General features: G+C 49.5%; 1 protein-coding gene across 2 annotated transcripts in view; it reads right to left on the bottom strand.

Annotated features, from left to right (window-relative positions):
* Window positions 1–24491, bottom strand: part of LOC119017258 (semaphorin-6D-like) — a 109489-nt gene that overhangs the window by 16242 nt on the left and 68756 nt on the right. For both annotated transcript variants that reach the window (XM_037093827.1, XM_037093828.1), the window contains exons 19-20: window positions 5227–5285; window positions 5027–5080 (exon numbers count right to left, since the gene is read on the bottom strand). In XM_037093827.1, the coding sequence (XP_036949722.1) occupies window positions 5027–5080; window positions 5227–5285 (113 nt within the window). The remainder of the gene's footprint in view (window positions 1–5026; window positions 5081–5226; window positions 5286–24491) is intronic.

Here is a 24491-nt window from a genome sequence, read left to right as displayed (position 1 = left end):
AATCTAAACTATAAAGGAGCAGTTCGACATTTTGTCTCCGTCTGCGTCGGACATGCTCTCCGATTGGAAGCGCTGCTTTACGCTGAATGTAAATGTCACGCTGCCTGTAGCTGTAGAGCGATAAGACACTTAGCACTTGATTTAAACAGCATGTAAGCTGCTCGACATCCTTCAAATGTCACACTGTCTTTCATGAGATGAAGAGCAGAAGCAGCTGTTGTGTTGGACGTGATGAGAGTCACACTTCTCCTCCAGGAGAGAAACACGAGTCCTTCATGGACATCAAGTCAAACTGATGTTCATGTTTGTTAGCGACGTTCAGATGTAGCTCACATGAACTACAAACTGCTGCTGGAGTTCACAGAGAAGCTCTGATGTGAAGCTTTGATTTTGGGGATTTTCGTGTCTTTAAGCTGTTCAAAGATCACAGACTGCTGCGAGTTCACACCTTTAAACGGCTCCATTAACTCTCTCACAGCTCTTTTTAAAACATATCTGTATATGAACAGACAGGAAACAGGATGAAAGAGACGGGTCGGACTCGAACCCTCAGCTGCTGCGACGAGGACGGACTGTCAGCGAAGACAGAGAAGCGTTGGGTTCAAGTTTGTGTTGATGGTGAGAAAATTTTACTGGATTCGTTCTGAATCGTTTCCTGGAAAGAGCCGGAAATGTGTTGATTAAATGCTAATCGATAAATGAGAAAAACATTCAGTTAGTAAGACACTGAAAGGAAACCAGGAGGAAACTAGAAGGAAACCAGGAGGAAACCAGGAGGAAACTAGAAGGAAACCAGGAGGAAACTAGAAAGAAACCAGGAGGAAACCAGGAGGAAACTAGAAGGTAACCAGGAGGAAACCAGGAGGAAACTAGAGGGTAACCAGAAGGAAACCAGGAGGAAACTAGAAGGTAACCAGGAGGAAACCAGGAGGAAACTAGAGGGTAACCAGAAGGAAACCAGGAGGAAACTAGAAGGAAACCAGGAGGAAACCAGGAGGTAACCAGGAGGAAACCAGGAGGAAACTAGAGGGTAACCAGAAGGAAACCAGGAGGAAACTAGAAGGAAACCAGGAGGAAACCAGGAGGTAACCAGGAGGAAACCAGGAGGAAAATAGAAGGTAACCAGGAGGAAACTAGGAGGAAACTAGAAGGAAACCAGAAGGAAACCAGGAGGAGACCAGGAGGAAACTAGAAGGCAACCAGGAGGAAACCAGGAGGAAACTAGAAGGTAACCAGGAGGACACTAGAAGGAAACCAGAGGGAAACTAGAAGGTAACCAGGAGGAAACCAGGAGGAAATTAGAAGGTAACCAGGAGGAAACTAGAAGGAAACCAGGAGGAAATTAGAAAGAAACCAGAAGGAAACCAGGAGGAAACTAGAGGGTAACCAGGAGGAAACCAGGAGGAAACTAGAATGTAACCAGGAGGAAACCAGGAGGAAAATAGAAGGTAACCAGGAGGAAACTAGGAGGAAACTAGGAGGAAACTAGAAGGAAACCAGGAGGAGACCAGGAGGAAACTAGAAGGTAACCAGGAGGAAACCAGGAGGAAACTAGAAGGTAACCAGGAGGAAACTAGAAGGAAACCAGAAGGAAACTAGAAGGTAACCAGGAGGAAACCAGGAGGAAACTAGAAGGTAACCAGGAGGAAACTAGAAGGAAACCAGAAGGAAACAAGGAGGCGATGAGAGTTCATCTGAACCCAACAGCACTGACGTCTGCACAGTCAGGCTCTCGTCATGTTGTTCTGTTGTTGTTCTTTTCAAGCAATGTGACCAAAATCCACCATCAGGATCTATTTACAAGTCGTCATGAACGAACCCGATTGGCTCCGTCTACACGTGACCACTGACGACATCCAGCCTCCCTGTTGAGGCCTGCACCCGAGACAAACGTCCTCTCCTGGATCAGAACCATCACAGTGAGTGATGTAGCGGTCACACACACACACACACACACACACACACACACACACACACACACACACACACACCCCATTCAGAATCACAGTTTGCATTGAGCAGAACTCACTCTGCACAATGTCAACTATCATCTAATATCGTCTCAGCCTGTAACGGCACTCTGCAGCATAATGGACCATTTACGTCCATTCAGAGCCGAGCGGCGCCGGCGGGGCCTCCCCCACACTGCATTAAATAACCAATTTGAGACCAAAACGTCATTATGGGAACGCTTCCTGCCAAACGATGTCATTACAGTAACGACCGCCACTCGAGCGTGTGGCGCTGGATATATTCGGGTGCGTGCCGGTTAAAACATCACTCCTTCATTGTGTTGCGGGTCCTTCACGCCCGGCTGCCTCAGACGCCATCACAGTCCTGCTGTATGATGGCAGCGCCGCCGCTCTCTCTCTCTCTCCGGCTAATCGCTGCATATTTAAGCTCACAATGGAAGCGTGAAGAATGAGCGCGCTGCCAAACGAGGCTAATGTTAGCGCGGGTGTGCCGCGGCCGCAGCCACTTTTTATTGTGCTGCGGTGCCATTAGCTCCCTGGGTAATCCCTGCAGGCGGCAATAAAACCTAAAACCTAAATGACACGCTTAATCACGACACAATTAGTGTGAGTGCAGAGATGAATCTGCGGAAGTCTGTAAATTAATCTGCCGGCATTGTTGGAGTCTCCCGCTGCTTTACAGCCGCTGTGCCTGTAATCATGTCAGCCAGTCGAGGCTAATCACGGCGCAGCGCGACGCCGATCTGCCCAGAGGACGTTTATGGAGCTCACACAGGAAGTGACTGTTTTATTACCTGCTGTGTGACAGACTGCAGACACGTGAACACACCTGAGCTTGGACTGGGAGGAGACATGAAGGTGAACGGTTCTGACCTCAAGCCGCTGCGTGAGCGATGGAGACCCGATCCAACAAACATTAAAGGTGCAGTCAGTCAAATTTGACTCATTCTGAGCAGATAAACTGTCCCAGATTGCTTCTGTCATCAGCAGCAGGATCAACAAGGTTCAAGACGTGACGGTCCGATCAGCAGCCGACTCTCTGATCAGGGATCAGTATCACAATCCTGATCTTCTAAATCCTGATCTTTACGTCTGAACTGCTCTGCAGGACGCTCAGAGTCTCAGGACATCTGGTTCTGGTTCTTCAGATGGACCCGGACAGATCCAGCCTTCAGAGGTCCGATGTGTCGGTGCCAGCAGCTCTCTGCTCTCGTCTCCTCTCTAACAGGTACTTCTCATTCTGCTCGGCTAACAAGGCCTCATTGAGATGCAGGTGGATGCGATTAACCAGCGCAGCAGAATACAAAGCGAGGCGCTCTGTAAGCTCCGAGTTCTCACACATCCTCTACCTGCAGAACTGAGACCGCTCGGCCCAGACGCTGCAGCGCTGTGATTGGACGTCCTCAGCAGGAAGCGACCGAACACGACGACGTCACGCGGAGCAGTGATTGAGTTTGAAGAGGCTCACAGACGCCTGATGAAAACACTTTGAGAGCAGATCAGGTGAAGTGTTCTGTGCTCATCCTTCATCTCTGTCGGGTTCTGTTAATCCTCCTGATCCACAGCGTGTGACCTGGTTCTGTTCACCTGCCTCCTCTGGATCAGTGCTGAAGCGTCCACATGAAGACAGACGTCAAGTGGACGCGGCATCAGAAATCTATATTCCTGCTCGCCTGACTTTAATCACAGTAATGGAGCTCAGAGAGTCTTAATGGATTCTCTGCTGTCGCTCTGAGAATCACAATAAGTGGCAGGAGTCCTGACGGGCAGGTAGCAGCCGGGCCGGCGCCGCGAATACAGAGCAGCGCTCAGCGAGGCGCCGCTTCATGTGGTGGAGGGAAACCATGTCGGGCTGAGCGACCGGCGACTGTCCAGCAGCTCCGACTGATCGAGACGTCGAGCAGGAAGTTCCTCTGACTCTCTGGAGGCCTCTGGTTGGTTCTGGATGGATCCGGATGTTGAAGCTTCTCCTGGATCATTTAATAAACCTGCAGCTGACAGACTCCACCTACAGTCTGACTTCTGTGTGGGTGCAGATACAAACTGACGGTGGTGAAGACGAGTCGTGTCTCTGAGTGGGCGTCTCCCACGGCAACGGCTGACTGACAGCTGAGCTGATGTGATCAATATGTTGATCACAGAGCGAGACGACGTCGTGTTGTGTTTGTGGTGGTGAAGCACAAATATTCACTTTGTGTTTATTGTCTTTAAAATAAAAGTTTCAGACTTTTATTTTTATACTTCTGTGTCTCTGTGAAGAACTCAGAGGTTAGTTTTTATCATTTGTATTTTTTTATTTATTTTAAACAGCTGATGATGTGCTTTTACATTTTATTTCAGCAGGTTTTAAATGTTCTGTAAATATATTTAATATAGTCCAGATATGTTTATTTATATGTTTATACTCTTCATAATTATTACATTTCTATGTATTATTATATTTTTTGTCAGATTCAGCAAATTTAACTACATTAGCATATTTTTATTTAGTATGTTTTGATGTTTCAAATGCTTCTAAAATGTTCAGCATTGACTTGTTAAAGTTTTTGTTTCTGTTGTTGAGAAAAGTTTTGTTGTGTTGTGTTTCTTATGTTTTTAACATGAATGTTACGCTGATGTTTAGAGACGCTCAACTGTACGATTAAGTGCTTTTTATTCTTAATGTTTTAATCTAAATATGTGAACTTCGTTCTGTATTTAAATGTTCTGTGAACATATTTAATAAAGTTAGATGTTGTTTATTATTTCATGCAGCGGCGCTCAGCGGTCCGTCTGCTGACTGACAGACAGTCAGAGACCAGCTGCTGCGTAATGAAGAGGCAGATATTTCCTCCAGGAGCTGCTGGAGACCAGAACCAGAACCAGAACCAGCTCCAAGTGAGAAGACTGGACCCACCGACAGACCTGAAGTTCTGTCCTCAGTTTGACAAAACTATCAGCAGCTGCTGCAGGTTTGTCTCAGAAGCTAGTTAGCGTTAGCAGCGACTCCCACCGGTCATGTGACATCATCACCTGACCTGCGTGATGCTGAAGATGAGGGAGGAGTTTCTTACCGTAGGCGGAGTCAGATGCAGCGTCGTGGTGCCGCGTGGTCGCCGACACGTCAGCTGCAGGAGAAACAACAGCAGCACTCAGATTCTGCAGCTGTGACATTTCATCAGCTCGTTCAGCTCGTTAACTTAATGAATCCACGACTTCACTCGTTACATCTTTAATCTTAATGACATCATCAGTGTAAAATGGTTGTTGTTACCGTGACAGCTGTCAGGCTGAAACGAGTGGTCGCCCTCGATATCCTGCTCAAACCCCGCCCTGCAGAGAGGAGAGGAGGAGAGGAGGAGAGAGGAGAGGAGGAGAGGAGGAGAGGAGGAGAGGAGGAGAGAGGAGGAGAGGAGAGGAGGAGAGAGGAGAGGAGAGGAGGAGAGGAGGAGAGAGGGGAGGAGAGGAGGAGAGAGGAGGAGAGGAGGAGAGAGGAGGAGAGGAGAGGAGGAGAGGAGGAGAGAGGAGAGGAGGAGAGGAGGAGAGGAGGAGAGAGGAGGAGAGAGGAGAGGAGGAGAGGAGAGGAGGAGAGAGGAGAGGAGGAGAGGAGGAGAGGAGAGGAGGAGAGGAGGAGAGGAGGAGAGAGGAGAGGAGGAGAGGAGGAGAGGAGGAGAGAGGAGGAGAGAGGAGAGGAGGAGAGGAGAGGAGGAGAGAGGAGAGGAGGAGAGGAGAGGAGGAGAGGAGGAGAGAGAGGAGAGAGGAGGAGAGAGGAGAGGAGGAGAGAGGAGAGGAGAGGAGGAGAGGAGAGGAGGAGAGGAGGGGAGGAGAGGGGGAGAGGTGGAGAGAGGAGAGGAGGAGAGAGGCGAGGGGAGGAGGAGAGGAGAGGAGGAGAGAGAGGAGGAGGGAGGAGAGGAGAGGAGGAGAGAGGAGAGGAGGAGAGGAGGAGAGGAGGAGAGGAGGGGTGGAGAGGAGGAGAGGAGGAGAGAGGAGAGGAGGAGAGAGGAGACGCGGAGAGGAGGAGAGGAGGAGGGAGGAGAGGAGGAGAGGAGAGGAGGAGAGAGAGGAGGAGGGAGGAGAGGAGGAGAGGAGGAGAGGAGGAGAGAGAGGAGGAGGGAGGAGAGGAGGAGAGGAGAGGAGGAGAGAGAGGAGGAGGAGGAGGAGAGGAGGAGAGGAGGAGAGGAGGAGAGAGGAGAGGAGGAGAGAGGAGGAGAGAGGAGAGGAGGAGAGGAGGAGAGAGAGGAGGAGAGGGGAGAGGAGGAGAGGAGGAGAGAGGAGAGGAGGAGAGGAGGAGAGGAGAGGAGGAGAGGAGGATGAATTTAACAAATTGAAGAATAAAACATGAAGCAGACACTCAGCCTCCTCCTCCTCCTCCTCGTCCTCGTCCTCCTCCTCGTCCTCCTCCTCACGTCTGTTGCTGTGGGCAACCGTTGCCGGGCAGTTAATCGATGATGTGTATCCAGATAAAGAGTTAAGACGTCGTTAATTAGATTTTGTCACACAGTTCATCTGCAGCGCGTCAGTCACTCTGGGGGAGAAGTCTCAGATTCACCTTTTCTTGGTCGTCCAATTACAGACAAAGGAAGGTGACACTTGTCCAATCAGAAGACAGACAGTGACAGGTGACACACACACACACACACACACACACACACACACACACACACACACACACACACACACACACACACACACACACACACACACACAGGAAGACACAGACAGTAGAAGAATCAAAGCCTGTCTGCAGGATCATTTAAAGAACACTTCATTACCTTCACAGCTGAAGAAGCTTTTAAAACTAAATCACATCTCCAGAGACCCCGAGAACCCAAACTGATCTGAGAAGTTACTTACACAGTTTATTAAGATCAAATCTTCACGTAGCTGCTAAGCTAAAAGTGTTAGCATGCATGAGAGAGTGCACAAGTTCGACTGTCGAGGGTTTAATTAACGTGTTTAAAAGACTCCATGAATCCTCAAAAAGAGATGCTCCTCACATGAGCAGAACTTCACTTACAAACATAATGTTTTAAGTTCTCTTCAGCATCACAGTGATCCAGTGAGAGGTGTCTGAACATCCACAGGTTCACTGCTAACAGGAAGTGCTAACAGCTGATTCTGCTAAGTTTATATTGAATTTGTTTGTTTTTTTCTCGTTCTATCGGTTGTTTTAAATCACGTGTCTGGCTACTTCAGCTGTTTAGCAGCATGCTGCAACAGAACCGTTCTGTGGACTACAACACTTCACCTGAGTTTATATCCTCAGGAGGAGGAGAGGAGGACTTTATATCCTCAGGAGGAGGAGAGGAGGACTTTATATCCTCAGGAGGAGGAGAGGAGGACTTTATATCATCAGGAGGAGAGGAGGACTTTATATCCTCAGGAGGAGGAGAGGAGGACTTTATATCATCAGGAGGAGGAGAGGAGGACTTTATATCATCAGGAGGAGGAGAGGAGGACTTTATATCCTCAGGAGGAGGAGAGGAGGACTTTATATCCTCAGGAGGAGGAGAGGAGGACTTTATATCCTCAGGAGGAGGAGAGGAGGACTTTATATCATCAGGAGGAGGAGAGGAGGACTTTATATCCTCAGGAGGAGGAGAGGAGGACTTTATATCATCAGGAGGAGAGGAGGACTTTATATCCTCAGGAGGAGGAGAGGAGGACTTTATATCCTCAGGAGGAGGAGAGGAGGACTTTATATCCTCAGGAGGAGGAGAGGAGGACTTTATATCATCAGGAGGAGAGGAGGACTTTATATCCTCAGGAGGAGGAGAGGAGGACTTTATATCCTCAGGAGGAGGAGAGGAGGACTTTATATCATCAGGAGGAGGAGAGGAGGACTTTATATCATCAGGAGGAGGAGAGGAGGACTTTGTATCATCAGGAGGAGGAGAGGAGGACTTTATATCATCAGGAGGAGGAGAGGAGGACTTTATATCATCAGGAGGAGGAGAGGAGGACTTTATATCATCAGGAGGAGGAGAGGAGGACTTTATATCCTCAGGAGGAGGAGAGGAGGACTTTATATCATCAGGAGGAGAGGAGGACTTTATATCCTCAGGAGGAGGAGAGGAGGACTTTATATCCTCAGGAGGAGGAGAGGAGGACTTTATATCATCAGGAGGAGGAGAGGAGGACTTTATATCATCAGGAGGAGGAGAGGAGGACTTTGTATCATCAGGAGGAGGAGAGGAGGACTTTATATCCTCAGGAGGAGGAGAGGAGGACTTTATATCATCAGGAGGAGGAGAGGAGGACTTTGTATCATCAGGAGGAGGAGAGGAGGACTTTGTATCATCAGGAGGAGGAGAGGAGGACTTTATATCATCAGGAGGAGGAGAGGAGGACTTTATATCATCAGGAGGAGGAGAGGAGGACTTTATATCATCAGGAGGAGGGGAGGAGGACTTTATATCATCAGGAGGAGGAGAGGAGGACTTTATATCATCAGGAGGAGGAGAGGAGGACTTTATATCATCAGGAGGAGGAGAGGAGGACTTTATATCCTCAGGAGGAGGAGAGGAGGACTTTATATCATCAGGAGGAGGGGAGGAGGACTTTATATCATCAGGAGGAGGAGAGGAGGACTTTATATCATCAGGAGGAGGAGAGGAGGACTTTGTATCATCAGGAGGAGGAGAGGAGGACTTTATATCCTCAGGAGGAGGAGAGGAGGACTTTATATCATCAGGAGGAAGAGAGGAGGACTTTATATCCTCAGGAGGAGGAGAGGAGGACTTTGTATCATCAGGAGGAGGAGAGGAGGACTTTATATCATCAGGAGGAGGAGAGGAGGACTTTATATCATCAGGAGGAGGAGAGGAGGACTTTATATCATCAGGAGGAGGGGAGGAGGACTTTATATCATCAGGAGGAGGAGAGGAGGACTTTATATCATCAGGAGGAGGAGAGGAGGACTTTATATCATCAGGAGGAGGAGAGGAGGACTTTATATCCTCAGGAGGAGGAGAGGAGGACTTTATATCATCAGGAGGAGGGGAGGAGGACTTTATATCATCAGGAGGAGGAGAGGAGGACTGGATTATAGTTTTTGGAGTGAACTAGAAAAAATGAACATGCGTTGAAAGATCCTGAGCTCATTTCAGGAGCTTATAGAAAACGTATCTTGTGATTCAGAGCCCACGGACATTTTTATTAATTCAGTATAAATCCTGAGATATTTTGCTCGGTGTCGGACGGACGGATCAACATCAACATCCTCAAAACACCCACAGGCTGAATCAGAACTCTGCCATCAGTCGTATTGATTTGTTCTGGTAAACTTCTCCAAGGCAGATCCACTCATTTTTTTCCTCCAAAGACAAAAACTAAAGATTTGGCGACGCTCCAGCGAGCCGACTCTCAGTCATCAGCCGTCAGCAGGAAGTCGGAGCTGTGATGATGTTTGTGGAGGTGGACGGATATTTTCCAACAAACATCTCAGAGAGTGAAAAGGTTTGAGACGGATCCATTCATCAGTCCGATCACGCTCAGCCCACGTCCTGATTTATTAAACAGCCCTCGGCTCCGTTCATCACGTTCCGTCGTATCGGCAGAAACATTTTCCACCTGACTGATCGACTGAGAGAGGAAACATTTAGTTCAACTTTTTATTAATAAAACTGACAAAACCACTTTCCTGTTCGTGTGCAGCGGCCTCACAATCTCTCACGCTCGTCTCTAACAGCTTCAGTCTTCACCTCCGTTATTCCTCCTCATAACTTCCTCCTCACCTCTGCTTCCTGTTTCAGAGGTGTGATGTTGTTGTGCTGCATCAGTGTGAAAATGCTCGGCTCGTCTCAGAGTCGGAGGTTTGAACAGAACATGTTCTCAGATCATCAGAAGTGTTTGTGGTTGTTGATGAACCGGATTCGTCTCCACGGGACCTCAAACAATCACCATCATCGTAGGCGCTGTGACACGCAGCAGAGCGCTGCTGCAAAACACTGTGGGTGTATTTTCAGGTTAACAACCAGGTTAATGTTGGCGTGACACAGATTTTTTTGGGAAGCGAACCTGCAGACGAGCAGAATCCTGACTGATACTCTGGGTCTACGAGCGGTGAGTCAGACTTGCAGCCTGGCAGTCGCCACAGAGAGCAGCGAGACGTGATCTTGTTTAAACACGGGGATGAAAAGTGACAGAAATAGTTGTGTGAAGAATGAAAATCAGAGCCGACAGAAGTCCAGACTGTGGCTGCATCACAGTGTGTGGAGGACTCAGCAGTGTTGGAGGACAGATTTCAGGAGGTCGTAGAAAATAAGAAAAAGAGAAACCGCACAAGTGTTTTTGAGGGGAGAGCCGGTCCACAGAGCACCGCCGGTCTCAGTCTGGGTCCTGGTTCGGCCCGACGGGACATCCGACCCTCCTGACGTCAGACAGCAGCTCACTCACACTGTAGATGGGTTCTGTAACACGATGAGGTCCACAGACTCTCAGAGGACGTTCAGTGACTCTTCACGGCTGAAGAGGTGAAGTCACAGACCGGAGAGCTGAGACTAGAGCTGCTCATTAAACCACATCCTGAGCACAGGTGCATGATGGGAGTGTACAGAACCTGTGAATTCAGCCATTTATACACCGTAATTACATCTCACAGCATCGGAACCTGTTACCGCCTCCGCTGCAGAGCTTTAACACCAAATTACGATCCAGCAACAACAGCGTCTGATGACCTGCCTCAGTCTATTTCCATCTCCTCCTCCGAGCCGCTCCCCGCTACACCAACGAGGCGTTTAGGTGCCCGAGAGGCTGCGGGATTTATAGCGACTCACCATCGCAGCGACCTCCTCCCGTTCTCTCTCTCTTGCCTCACTTACAGCTCAGCCCACGCTGGTGGAGGAGTAGCCGGAGAGACGGAGGATGGATGGTGATGGAGGGAGAGAGCGAGTGATGAGGGAGATAAATATTGAGTGAGCGAGGGGGCGGACGAGTTAGCAAATAAGTGAGGTGGTAAATATAGAGCGAGCGAGGAGAGAGGAGAGAGGAGAGAGGAGAGGAGAGAGGAGAGAGGAGAGAGGAGAGGAGAGAGAGAGGAGAGAGGAGAGAGGAGAGAGGGAGGGGAGGGGAGGGAGAGGAGAGGAGAGAGAGAGGAGAGAGGAGAGGAGAGGAGAGGAGAGGAGAGAGGAGAGAGGAGAGGAGAGGAGAGGAGAGGAGAGGGGAGGGGAGGGGAGGGGAGAGGAGAGGAGAGAGGAGAGGAGAGAGGAGAGAAGAGAGGAGAGGAGAGGAGAGGAGAGGAGAGAGGGGAGGAGAGGGGAGGAGAGAGGAGAGAGGAGAGAGGAGAGAGGAGAGGAGAGGAGAGGAGAGGAGAGGAGAGAGGAGAGAGGAGAGAGGAGAGGAGAGGAGAGGTTTTTGGTTTTAAAAATCCCTTTATTGAGCCACTTCAGGAGTCAAACAGGTTCACTCTTTCACTTGCCTCAGTGTGACAACAACATCACCAACAACAACAACAACAGCAACAACAACAACACGATCACCACCACCAACACAGAGGGAGTTTCAGACATGTACATCCAGCTCCCCATCTTCCCCCACAGAGCACAAAACCTCCTCAACAGCCCATATATTTTTGAACACCTGCAGAGTGCCCATCATTTTGTAGTAGGCATGTTCCACCCGCAGTCGGGCCTTCAGCAGTCCTCTCAGAACCGGTACCGGCTCTACACTGCCCACTGCTTGTACCTGGTTTTTCCGGGTCAGCCAGATGGCCAGCTTTGCAGAGCCAGATATAAAGTTTAGCAGAGTATGGACAGGCCTTTTCTTTACAGAATATTTTGGACCAAATATAAACAACTCAAAAGAAAAAGCCTCCCCAAACCCCCGAAACCAGGTTTTTAGCAAATGAAACAACGAGTCCAAACGAGGACACTGAACAAACAAGTGTGCCAAGGTCTCAGCCTGTGAGCAAAAAATGCATCCCTCCCCGAGCTCAGGATCAAGATGCACTCTGTATCTGTTCGTAGCTATTGCCCCATGTACAATCCTCCACTGGAGGTCTGCTGTCCGTTTTTCAATGGGCAGCTTGTACAGGGACCGCCAACTGCCTTTCGGGGAAGCGTCTGGGCCAAAAAACTCAGTCCACCTCGACTCCTCCATCCCTGCCAGAGACTGTACGTTTAGGGTCTTGACGCTTATCTGATAGAGTGCTTTTTTTCCGACCGCCTGAAACTTGTCCAGGTGTGGGGTTTCAAAAGACAGCAGCTGACCTTCTCCCTCCTGCCACTCCCCCACCGCTGGGGTGATAAACAGAGAGGGGAAGCTGTATTCGCACTCTTCACTCCACTGATCACACAGTGAGCGATCTTCAGCAGTCTCTTTAAGATGTTGAGGCAGGGCAGCACAGACTTCCTCCACCACTTTTTTGATCAGCCTGATAGAGGTGATGTTACTCTTGTTCCTCAGGTTGTCCAGGGATGTAGCCGTCATCTTCATGAGTTGGCCAAGTTTGGTGCAGCCGGCTCCTCTCAAACTGGCTCGAAGGCTGGCAGACTGCAGAGTTCGCGTGTTGATTAAACTGTTGAAGAACAGAGGTTCCTCAAACAGCCACAGCCCTGGAGTCTCTGCAGTGTCACGCTTGCTCCTGAGTATCCGCCATGCCTCCAGAACCGAGGTATAGAAAGGTGTTAATCCGTTTAGGTCCATGTTCTCAGGTTGTAGGAGGAACAGGTGTTTGTCGTATTCCAGCCGTTCCGGCTCTTCTTAGCAGCCAGCGAGCCATGTCGCACCAGCTTGGGACACAGTCATAGAGAAGTTTTTGAGCTGTTCTGAGTCTAAAAGCGGTGATCTTGGATTGGATGCTGATCAGTCCCTGTCCCCCTTCAGCCACAGGTAGATACAGGCCAGCTGCACGGACCCAGTGTTTTCCGGACCAAAAGAAGTCCAGAATGGCTCTTTGAATGTCCTCTATCAGGCCTCTCGGTGGTGTCAACGCTATCAGTTTGTGCCAGAGGGTCGAGGCGACCAAATTATTGGCTACCAGAACTCTTCCCCTATATGACATTTGGGGTAGCAACCATTTCCATTTAGACAACCGAGCACACACTCTCTCCTTCACTCCCTCCCAATTCTTCTTCTGGAAGCCTTCTGTGCCCAAAAGACTCCCAATACCTTCAATCCCTCCTTGCCCCATTTGAGTCCTCCAGGCAGACCTGGCATTACCTGTTTATTACAGTGTCCAACCCATAAAGCTTCACTTTTTTCCCAGTTCACCCGTGCAGAAGACGCCTTTTCATATAGGGACAGGGCGTCCTTCAAACCCTGAACATCCCCCTGGTGGGAGATGAAGATGTTAACATCATCTGCATAGGCAGAAAGGGCCGGAAAACCTCGATTAGGTTTGAAGGAACCGGTCAATGAGAGACCGCCGAGGCGATCCCTCAGCCTGCACAGCAAGGGTTCAATGGCCAAGCTGTACAGTTGGCCCGAGATAGGACAACCCTGTCTGATTCCACGCTGTACAGGGATTGGCCGACTCAACCCTGCCCCCACCTTCACCATACACTGTGCATCCCTGTACAACAAACTCACCCAAGACAAAAACCCATCGCCGATACCAAAGGCCTTAAGTGCAGAAAACAAATAAGAGTGATCAACCCTATCGAAAGCCTTCTCCTGATCTAAAGAGACAATGCCAACACTGACATTGTCACATTTACACACATCAATAATATCACGAATGAGGAAAATGTTGTCCATGATCGTCCTATCAGGAATGCAGTACGTCTGATCGGGATGTACAATTATTTCCAGTATATCCTTAAGTCTGTTCGATAAGGCTCTGGAAAGCACCTTGTAGTCTGTACAAAGGAGAGCCACAGGCCTCCAGTTTTTCAGTAATGCCAGGTCTCCTTTTTTTGGCAGCAAGGAAAGCACTGCACGCTGGCACGAAACAGGAAGAGATCCTGTTCTAAAACACTCCACCAGAACACTGTGCAGATCAGGTCCAAGTATACTCCAAAAGTGTTTAAAAAAGTCAGTGGAAAGGCCATCAATCCCCGGTGCCCGCCCTGATGCCAACTGATTGACAGCAATCGTCAGTTCTTGTAAAGTCAGCTCAAAATCCAGAGCAGCTCTCTCCCCCTCGCTGAGCTGTGGAAGCCCCTCCAGGAGCTCCTCACGGCCTTCCATGCTGCACTGCTCTTTTGCAAAAAGTTTGGTGTAGAAATCCATTGCATGGTTCCTCATTTCATTTGGGCAGGTGGTTACTCTACCTCCTGGCAGCTCAAGGCAGGTCATGTGCTTCCTCTGTGCCACCGTCCTCTCCAGGTTGAAGAAAAACGAGGTTGGGGCATCCATGTCCTTCAGCTGGAGGAAACGAGACCTTACCAGAGCCCCCTTCACCCTCTCCTGCAGAAAAGAGCTCAGAGCCAACCTCTTCTCCTTCAGCAATTGGCCTTTAGTTGGATCTGGGTCTCCATGTAATTCCTCTTCCATGCTTTTTATGCTCGCTTCGAGTTCCTGAACTGTTGATTTTATCTTAGCGGTTGAATGGGAGGTGTACTGCTGGCAAAAAACACGAATCTGTGCCTTGCCTACCTCCCACCACAGCTTCAGAGAACTGAAGTTAGCTTTTTTAAGCCTCCACTTTTGCCACAGAGATTTAAAGTGCTGGCAAAAAGCAGTGTCCTGCAGGAGCTTGTTGTTGAAGAGCCAGTAGGACTTAACCCTTTCACCTGGCGAGATGTTCAAAATTAAATTGATGAAATGGTGGTCAGTAAAACCAACGGGATTTATGTGGCAATGAATCAGTCTGGAGCTTAGGTTTGGGGAAATGTAGATCCTGTCCAATCGTGCAGCACTGACCCTGCTGTTAATGACCCTCACCCATGTGTATTGTCTGGACTGTGAATGTTTTACCCTCCATGCATCTAGCAGATCCAGATGTGTGATGATTTTATTGAGACTTTGGGCTGACTGAGGGTGAGGTTCCTCACTTGTTCTGTCTAAAGTGAAATCTAATGTGCAGTTAAAATCTCCACCGATGATGAGCTGGTCCTGATGGTAATTTCTCAGCTCATTTTCCATCAGGCTGAAGAACCTTACCCTCTCTGCTCCATGATTTGGAGCATAAACATTGATGAAGCAGAGCACATTGTTATGTATTTCTGCCTGTACAATGAGCAGTCGGCCCTTCACCACTTCAGTGCAGGACAAAACAGTTGCATTAGCTGTTGTCTTAAACAAAACAGCTACTCCTGCACTGAAGTTAGTGCCATGGCTGAGGACACATGGACCCTGCCACCATAATCTCCAGTCTGTTTCATCCGCTGGATTTGAATGCGTCTCCTGCAGGAACAGCACATCTGTGTTTTTTAAAGTGGAAACTTCAGCTATCATGGCCCTCTTTTGTCTTTCTCTCCCCCCATTGATGTTCAGAGACCCTATTTTGAGACTCTCCATGAAGAAGTTTGAGAAAAGAAACAGACAGAAAGAAACAATCAGAGTACAGTAGGTGGAGAAGACTTGTATGTGGTGCATGATCGCGTTTTACTTTCTGGTCCTTCTTCTGACAGTTTTACCTTTTGTTGCTTTTCTCAAGGTTGTCAGATGTTTTTTGAGGCGAAAGCGCTTCTTCTCATCCAAAAGGTCAAAACCGACTAATCTTTTTAGCATATCTACAGATCTTATGAATTTGTCAGTGTCACTGAAGTAGTCACTGACTTTTACAGATTTTTTAAAGGTCTCGTCCAAAAACTGGTTGATTTCTTCCAGCGAGTAGAGATCTGTGGCCCTGGTGGTTATTTCACCTACAGAAGTGGTGTCTGACTCAGAGTCATACTCCATTTCATCTGCCTCCCCTGACACCTGGCTGCTGAACACACCCAGTCCTTCTTCAGCGATCTCACTGTTTTGTGTATTTGCAACACTTGTAGATGCTGTCTCATTTTGTCCTACCTGAGCTTCAGCAGCTGCATACTGAGAGCTGGTCAGGTTTACTGCAGCCACATCATCCTGCTGACTCTCTTCCTCTCTATCTACGCTATCTTTCAACATCGCAACGGCAGCGCCGGCCGCGTCCACAACAACGTCATCGGCACTGGCTTCAGGTCCGCTGGGTCGGACCGCGGCGCCCCCGTCCGCAGCGCCGATCGTAGCACCGCCACCGGCCGCGGGCCCGGCGCCGCCACCGCCGCCGGCAGCGGGCCCGGCGCCACCACCGCCGTCGGCAGTGGCAGCGGGCCCGACACCGCCGCCGGCAGCGGAGCCCGCACGGGCCGCGGCGGCGGCAGCAGCGGCGGCGACCGGCGCCCGATCCGCTCCCCCCACCGCATCACTGCTGTGGGCTGCCGCCTGCTGTTTGTGCGGACAGGTGTAGCGCTTATGACCCACATCTCCACATTCAAAGCACTTGAGCTGTCCTGAGCTAGCGTACACCATGTAAGAGCCGTCTCCGTGTTTTACTCTGAACGACACCTCCAGTGTTTGTGTTGGCGAATCCAAAAACATAAACACCTGTCGTCTTAGAGACTGAACGTGCTTCAGTTTCGGGTCCTTACACCCCAAACTCACTGTTTTAAAGCCGCTGGCAAACTTCCCAAACCTCCGCAGCTCATTCTCCAACAGCTCGTTGGGAATGAACGGCGGGACACCGGATACGATGATCCGCGATGAGGGAGCGGACAGCGGGGACACCTGCACAAACAAATCTCGGACAAACACTCCGCTCTGCACCAGCAGATGAACAAGTGGCTCGTCTTTAACGAACACAACCACCGCTTTGTTCATCCGCGATGCAAAGCAGAGGTTGTCATGTCCCACCTGCTCACCTGCAGCCAGCAGAACCTCCTCCACACTAACGCTGCTATCCGGCGGGACTATCCGCACTCCCTGCCGGATAGACGGAGGTGGCGTCTCGGCGGACGCCATCCCTCCCAGAAACCACCAAAAAACTACTGATTAGTCGGTCACTCAGTAAAGTATCAAAAAGCTTACCTGATCATGCACATACAGAAGAAACTGATAAACAGGGACAGCAAAACAATTCAAATCTCCGCGCCACTCGCACATCCACCACCAACCAACCACTCACGCTCACTCACGCTCACCGGAAACGGAAACGAGGAGAGGAGAGGAGAGGAGAGGAGAGGAGAGGAGAGGTTTCATAACAAACCCAAACACAGACAGTTCATTAAATGTGATGGAGACGGTGCAGCACCACTCACTCAGGGACGGGTCGCTGTGACGGGTCAGTGTGACGGGTCAGTGTGACGGGTCAGTGTGACGGGTCGCTGTGACGGGTCAGTGTGACGGGTCAGTGTGACGGGTCGCTGTGACGGGTCAGTGTGACGGGTCAGTGTGACGGGTCGCTGTGACGGGTCAGTGTGACGGGTCGCTGTGACGGGTCAGTGTGACGGGTCGCTGTGACGGGTCGCTGTGACGGGTCAGTGTGACGGGTCGCTGTGACGGGTCAGTGTGACGGGTCGCTGTGACGGGTCAGTGTGACGGGTCAGTGTGACGGGTCGCTGTGACGGGTCAGTGTGACGGGTCGCTGTGACGGGTCAGTGTGACGGGTCGCTGTGACGGGTCAGTGTGACGGGTCACTGTGACGGGTCAGTGTGACGGGTCAGTGTGACGGGTCAGTGTGACGGGTCGCTGTGACGGGTCAGTGTGACGGGTCGCTGTGACGGGTCAGTGTGACGGGTCGCTGTGACGGGTCAGTGTGACGGGTCAGTGTGACGGGTCGCTGTGACGGGTCAGTGTGACGGGTCAGTGTGACGGGTCGCTGTGACGGGTCAGTGTGACGGGTCAGTGTGACGGGTCACTGACGGGTCGCTTGTTCTGAAACAACTCAAGCTTGACTGGTATCGTGACTTGACACCTGAGTCTGACTCGGACTTGCTGTGTGAGACTTGGGCAGCTTGGATTGGCCTAAAAATGTGTATTTATCAAACGACTTATGACTCGACATGCACGACTTGAAACTTCACTTGAGACTTGATTTGGACTCGAAAACACGACCTGTAACATCAAATCGAATCAGCTTTATTTATAAAAACCAAAGTCACAATCACAACATCTCAGCTGACTCTTTGGACTTCCTGGAAGAATCCTCAGGAGGAGTTTTGACAGTGATGAAGACTCAGACAGCTGAGGAAGAGTGAAGCTCTCAGGTGAGACGTTACACCAGTTTAAACCTGACAGCAGCGATATTCACTCATAAACTCGACCGCCGGTCAAATGAGACGGCAGCAGGTGCTCAACGCCCACAGGTGAGATGTGGCGAGGTTATTAAAGTGTGGAGGTGAGAGCTGTGGAGATAATGGAGCAGTAATGGCTGCTATAATGAGACAGGAGGAGAGGTAGAGGCTGCAAGTGTGTGTGTGTGTGTGTGTGTGTGTGTGTGTGTGTGTGTGTGAGTCCTCCACGGATTCATCATCACTTCCTGTAACTGTGTCACACTCGTGATGGACAGCCGACAAACACGATCAGAGAAATCGTCTGTTTCAATCCTCGTCATTTTCATCTCTGTCAAAATCTGAGTCCTACGTTACCCACAATGCAACGTGACCGCCAACAGTTTGGTCATTTCAGTTTCTGTCAGTTCTGCTGTAAGTGGTGGTGCAACACAAACTTTCTATACATATGTCATACATACAGTTACATACATGTATATTTGCTGTACTTTTGTACTGTTTTGTATCGTATCATTTTGTATTTTTACATGGCGTATTGTTTTGTTTGGTATCATCAGTTTCATGAAGTGTTAAACTTCTCTGTCGTCTCTCTGCAGAAGTCGAGCAGCTGACCTGTCCTCAGAGCTTCAGCCGAGTGAAGCTCTGAATAACATCTCATATTTACGCTTCCATTAGCTGAGCTGAGGTCAGGCTGCGCTGCTTTCTACACTCGGTTTGTTTTCTAGAGACAAAACTTTACTTTAATTGGTTCCCAAACCCTCGACATGGCCGTCTGGTTCCTGCTGAGGAGAAGATGAACCGTGGGACCCTCCTGTGGCCCTGCTGAGGATCCTGGAGGATCCAGGACGGAGACTCGGACTGTGTTTGATGCTAACAGAAGCAGATCAGATGTAGGACGAGACTCCGCTCAGACGTGATGCGCTCTGACGCTAATAGAGGATAATCACCAAACTTTTCAAAGTTTTCAGCGGTGAGCTCGCAGGACAAACACATCAGTCTCCGAGACGTAACCAACACCAGCTCTCACACGGCCTGACGCTGATTAAAGGCAATGATGTCTGCCGAGGATTTACATGGAGCGCTCAGACTCTCAGGAAGGTCGCTCACGTCACCGTCCCGTCTTCTTCTTCTTCTTCCTCCTGCGATCTCTCTTCTCCGCATGAAGCTGATTCCATTCTGTCCTCCATTTTATTCTCACACGTCTGATTATAATCTCACAGTTATCCATAATAATTAGAGGATTTATCTGCAGCCTCGACAGTAGCAGAGGAAGCTGTGGGAGTCCTGACCTCTGACCTCTGACCTCTGACCCCGGCCCAGCGCTCACATGTGCCCTGCATCATGTCGACTGTCCCTGAGCGTCACGGCCGTGTTCAAAATCCTGAATTAAAAACGGAGAGAAAACAAGTCAAGCGACTCCGTCAGCACAGTCAGAACTCTGTCATCACATCAGCAGCCTTCAGTCAGCGCGGCAGAGAGAGAAAATCAGGCCGAGAAGCAACGTGTTGCTGAAACGTGTCACATCAGAGACGCGTTCAGGAGCAGCAGACATGTTAATGATGCCGCTGACAGCAGGAGAGGAATGTGCCTGTAAACAACAGGAGCACAGAGACGTTCAGCCTCGGTTCCGTCAGAGACGACGGATCCTGATCGCTGCGGGATACGTGAGGCGGCCATCATGAGTTCTCAGCGTCTCCAACTGTAGTTTCAGGCCCTGAAAGCAGCAGCAGTGGAACTACACAACACCTGGAAACACCTGGAAACACCTGGAAACACAAGCTAAGGTACAAAAACCTTCCAGCCTGTAATAATGTCACCTGTGAAACGACCTGGTGGTCACAAAAAAGCCTCAGCGTGATGTGAGAGACGGGTCCGATGATTAAAACAGTCAGAACTATAAATCTGGTGAAGTCTGAAGCTTAAAGCCACCTGATCAAAGACAGAACCGACCCGGACTAAAATAAACCCCTCCAGCAGGCGTGCAGACAGAACTTTGGAGTTTCACTTCCTGTGACACAGATCTCTCTATCAGAGCTCTCCACGTCTCATCTTCACTCCGCCGCTTCTTCTTCTTCTTTCCACCTCTTGCATCACATCTTCGCCTCGCTCTCCGTTTCCTTCCTCGTCTCTTTTCATCTCCGCCGGCTGATCTCATCCATTTCAGTCGTCCTGCAGCGACTCCTCTGCACGCCGCTGCTTTCTATTAAAACACCAGTTTTCTCTCCTGCCGCCGTCGATATCATTGTTCTCTGAGCGCGTGTGATCGGCTCAGGCTGGAAAACGCCGTATCAGCGCCGTCCTGCTGCTTTTTCTTCAACATGAATCCAGCTGAACTGGGACGCTGGTGAAGTGGACCGGAACAAAAGTTCTGCTCCTTCATCAGCTCTGTGGTTTGACCAGAACTCTGTCAATCTTCATCAGGAGGCAGATGATGACGATGAGCTAACAGATACTGAGACCTGATATAATGAGTTTATATAAACTGATATAATGAGTTTTTACACTTGACACTTGGACAGTTTGTCATTTTCTTTGCTTTCAGCTCTTTGAACAGGCTGATTTTCCTGCTCAGATCCTGTTTCTGACTCTTTTATCTGCACAGTCGGTGTGAATAATGAAATAAAGAGCTGTAATGACTTTAATGCTCCTGTTGCTCTCAGCAGGAGGATGCTGAGGTCATAAAACAGCTTTTGTTTCCTCACAAAAACAGTTTTCATGTTCCTTGATATTGTCGTTAGATTTGATCGTGTCAGACTGAATGATGTGGACACGTTGTGTTTCCCAGCTGATAGAAGCCGTCACAGCTCATCTGCAGGCTGGTTGAAGAGAAATGAGTGAAGAAGTCAGTGTGTTCAGACTCCTATAGATCAGTGACAGACGCACTGAAAGAGCATCGACGTTTTAGGGAAAATAATTCAGCTTATAATCCTTCAAAAGAGCCAGAAAACCACGTCTGTGCTCCAAACTGCAGCTCTGAAAGGCATCGAGGATATTTTCACAAACGCTTTCAGGGATAATGAGCTGATTAGTTAATAAGCAGCTTTAACTTTAAACAATCTGGCGTCCTCTGACCAGCAGAGCACAGAAAGTTTGAAGTCTTTTACAGAACGAATCCCTGCGAGGCTCCGGAGACATCGATCGATGTGAAGAGACACATCAGAGGAGACGGAGAACATAAAGAGCTGTCAGCTGAGCAGAACATCACTTTCACGCTGAGAGCGGATCTATACTCGGATTATGTACGCCTGCTGGAATATTTGTGTTTGACATTGATTGTGTTCATGTTTGATGGAGGCGCAGAGACACAGTGAATTTACAAAAGATGAGCTGAGAGAGAGAGAAGAGTCCCGCTGTGACTCTAAATGACTCAGTATCACAGCTTTTACTCACCGGTTCTAAAGATTTCCTTCAGATGAAAATCCACTTTTGCTCTATGATCGGTGTCCTTCAGCATCAGCTGCTGGACGTCTGACACTCTGCAGGTTTCACCTGAGTCACAGACAAACTAAAGGTCCGTTTCAGAGTTTCTCACCGAGAAGCATCGTGTTCTCGTTCCAAACATCCAAACCAACAGGGTCGCAGTCATAAACACAAAACTCCACCAGCTGATCGGAACGGACAGATTCAAGCATATATGTCAAAAATACTGGGCGGAGCCACTGTGACATCACTGGAAGGTTCTGAAGGGCTCAAATGAAGCTGAAAGTGGGCGGTACCGACCCGACTCTCTTACCAAGCTAGCTACTCAATAGTCGTGTTCTGCGTTAGCCACCAGAAAACGTTTGCAGTTCTGTTCTGTCTCTGACTTTGTTCAGCACTCACCACAGACTCAGTTTCTTTCTGATGTCTTTTCTTCTCTCATCTTTTCTCTGTTCATGAAGTGAAGGATGTTAACAAACACTGTCTGTCCCTCCCCTCCCGTCTGTCAGTCAAGTGATCCACACAGAGAGAGACACAAACACAGCTGAGAGATGATCAGTCAGAGAGGCCACGCCCCTAATTATGCACCATTTAACATAATTTAGCCCCAGAAACCAGCTGTGAACATGTTTTCTACCTGCTGTAAAGTTTCATCGTGGGCTCTCTCAGTGGCCTTTAGAGAAGCTGCAGCTTTTGGTACGTCAGCTTCATTTTTCACTTTTTCACTGAAGATTTCATTCAAAACTCATCTGCGTCGTCAGAAAACATCCCACAAGTCATCAGTGATCTGACTGAGTGCTGTCATTTTCTGTCTGTGTGTGATCAGCTGACAAGTGAGCGTCTGCAGAGACAGTGAGGGAGGACGACAACAGGAGACGACTGTCACAACAAACCCAAAATATGGTCAGTGGTGTCGGTGACGCAGGATTTGGTCCATAAATCTGAATATTTCTGCCCAGAGTTGAATTTCACTGAATTTGTTGATTTAGTTTTCCCCTGATGCAGCGAACAGCACGAGTCCAAACCTGACGTCCAAACTGTCTTCAGTGATTTAAAGTGTAGCTGGTTTTAACTTTAACTCAGCGGCAGAGAAACTCCTGCAGGAGCGTCTTCAAACTCTTCACTCGACTCTAAATTCAAGACACGAGGGGAGAGCCTGAAGATGAAATCCCCCGTGCTTCTGTCTCCAGTCCATCAATATGCTAACACACACACACACACACACACACACACACACTGCAGTATCTTGTGTAATCAGATGTGTTCCCTCGCCAGCCTCCGATCAATACCTGCACAGTGTCAGGTAGCTCGCCTCGCCCACTCCACAACACTTCATGACAATCGATCTGCGGCCGAGCCCGCCGGCGGTTCCTCCGCCCCTCTGACAGATATTGTTTTCATATCCGTCTCTCGGGGGAGGAGCTGTTTCAGTCCTGGGGAGCTGCAGCCTCCTCAGCTCGGAGCATCATCAGTTCTAAACTCCTCACAGCGAGGCAGGACAGACACACTGACATCACGTCCATCTGTCTGTCAGAGCGACTCGCGCTGAGGCGACGCACACGATCGCAGGAAGTCACTGTGACCTTCACAGGAAACATCACTGAAGCTGTGAAACAAACAAAGAGCGTCACACTCTGTCTGTCGGGTCTCATTCACCACGTTTACATCGATCACGCCGGTCTGACGACAACATGTCAACAGCTGTAGGTGAGACCAGGTGAGACGAGCAGCCAGAGGTTAGCGTAGCGTAGCATCAGTTCAGTCTGAGCAGGAGGCTTTTCTCCACAGAGACCATGTTTTCTCTCTTCTCTCGAGTGAAATGATGAAATAAACACAATCTGAGCGAGTCAACAACATCAGCGTGGCAGCCGACAGGCGACAGATACCTGAGGTGGACTGAAGGTCGGCAGAGTCGCAGGAAGTCAGTTAATCCAGTGAATCTCAGTCAGGTCCCATTTTGCATCTTAACAATGTGATTCAACACAGCAGGTGTTTGTTTTGAAATGAGAGAGTTTCAGTGAGGAGGAGACGGGAAGCAGACTGAGACTGAGAGAAGACCATCAGCTGTCGGAGGTGCTGACATGATGCAGCAGCAACACTTTATTCTCCTGACCAGCTGATGTTGGACCGGACGACCCCGAGGACCCGAGGTGACCCTGCAGGAACCAGGACTGTGTGATGGAGGAACAGAACCAGGACGCCTGGTGACGGAGGAGCTTTAAATATCAGTGTGATGGAGAACATGACTCACTTCCTCTCTGAAGGTTCGTGACTCAGCAGTCTCTCTCCTGTTGTTAACCTTAAGTTCTGATCACTGTGTCAGAACTGAACCTCGTAGCGTCTTTCAGCAGAAAGTAGAACTCTGACGGTCGAACCTCGAGTCCAGGCGGGTTCAGGAGTTTCTCCTGATCCACAGACACGAGGACCCAGATGAAGCGGTTGGTGCCTGAGGTTGGATCTCCTGATGTGAGTGTGAGCATCATCATCTGCTGGAAGTCGTCATGTTTGTGTGGACTAAGAACCTGCAGACTTCAGGTTTGTGTCCTCAGAAGGACCAGAGCAGACGTCAGTCCTGCATCAGCTGCTGCAGGCGACACCGCCGGTTCAGATCTGTGATGCTAACATGCTAACATGGACCCAGTGAGCAGGATGAACTGTTAGCAGCTAACGTTTCTGACACGAGCCTCTCATCAGGAGGGGGAGGAGCTACAGGACCATCAACCAACCGCAGGTCAAATCTGTGTTTACTGACTGAAGCGTCACTGAAGCTGAGACGCTGCTGTCTGAAGGTTCAGTTCAGTAACTCGTCCGTCCTCTCAGGCGTCTGCTGCTGACGGCGGTGTGAAAATGTCTGGAAGGTGTTGAAGCTAATTAAGGACGCAGAGAGTCGTTACTCTCTTCTCACAAACTCCTGAAGCTTCACTGCCCTCAGAACAAACTTCAGCCTGAGTCCTGCTCAACAAAGTTTCATGAGAAGTGATTT

Source organism: Acanthopagrus latus, chromosome 3 (assembly GCF_904848185.1).
Source record: "Acanthopagrus latus isolate v.2019 chromosome 3, fAcaLat1.1, whole genome shotgun sequence".
Classification (NCBI taxonomy): domain Eukaryota; kingdom Metazoa; phylum Chordata; class Actinopteri; order Spariformes; family Sparidae; genus Acanthopagrus; species Acanthopagrus latus.
Note: the sequence above shows the minus strand (reverse complement) of the source record. Positions and strands in the feature narration are given on the sequence as shown.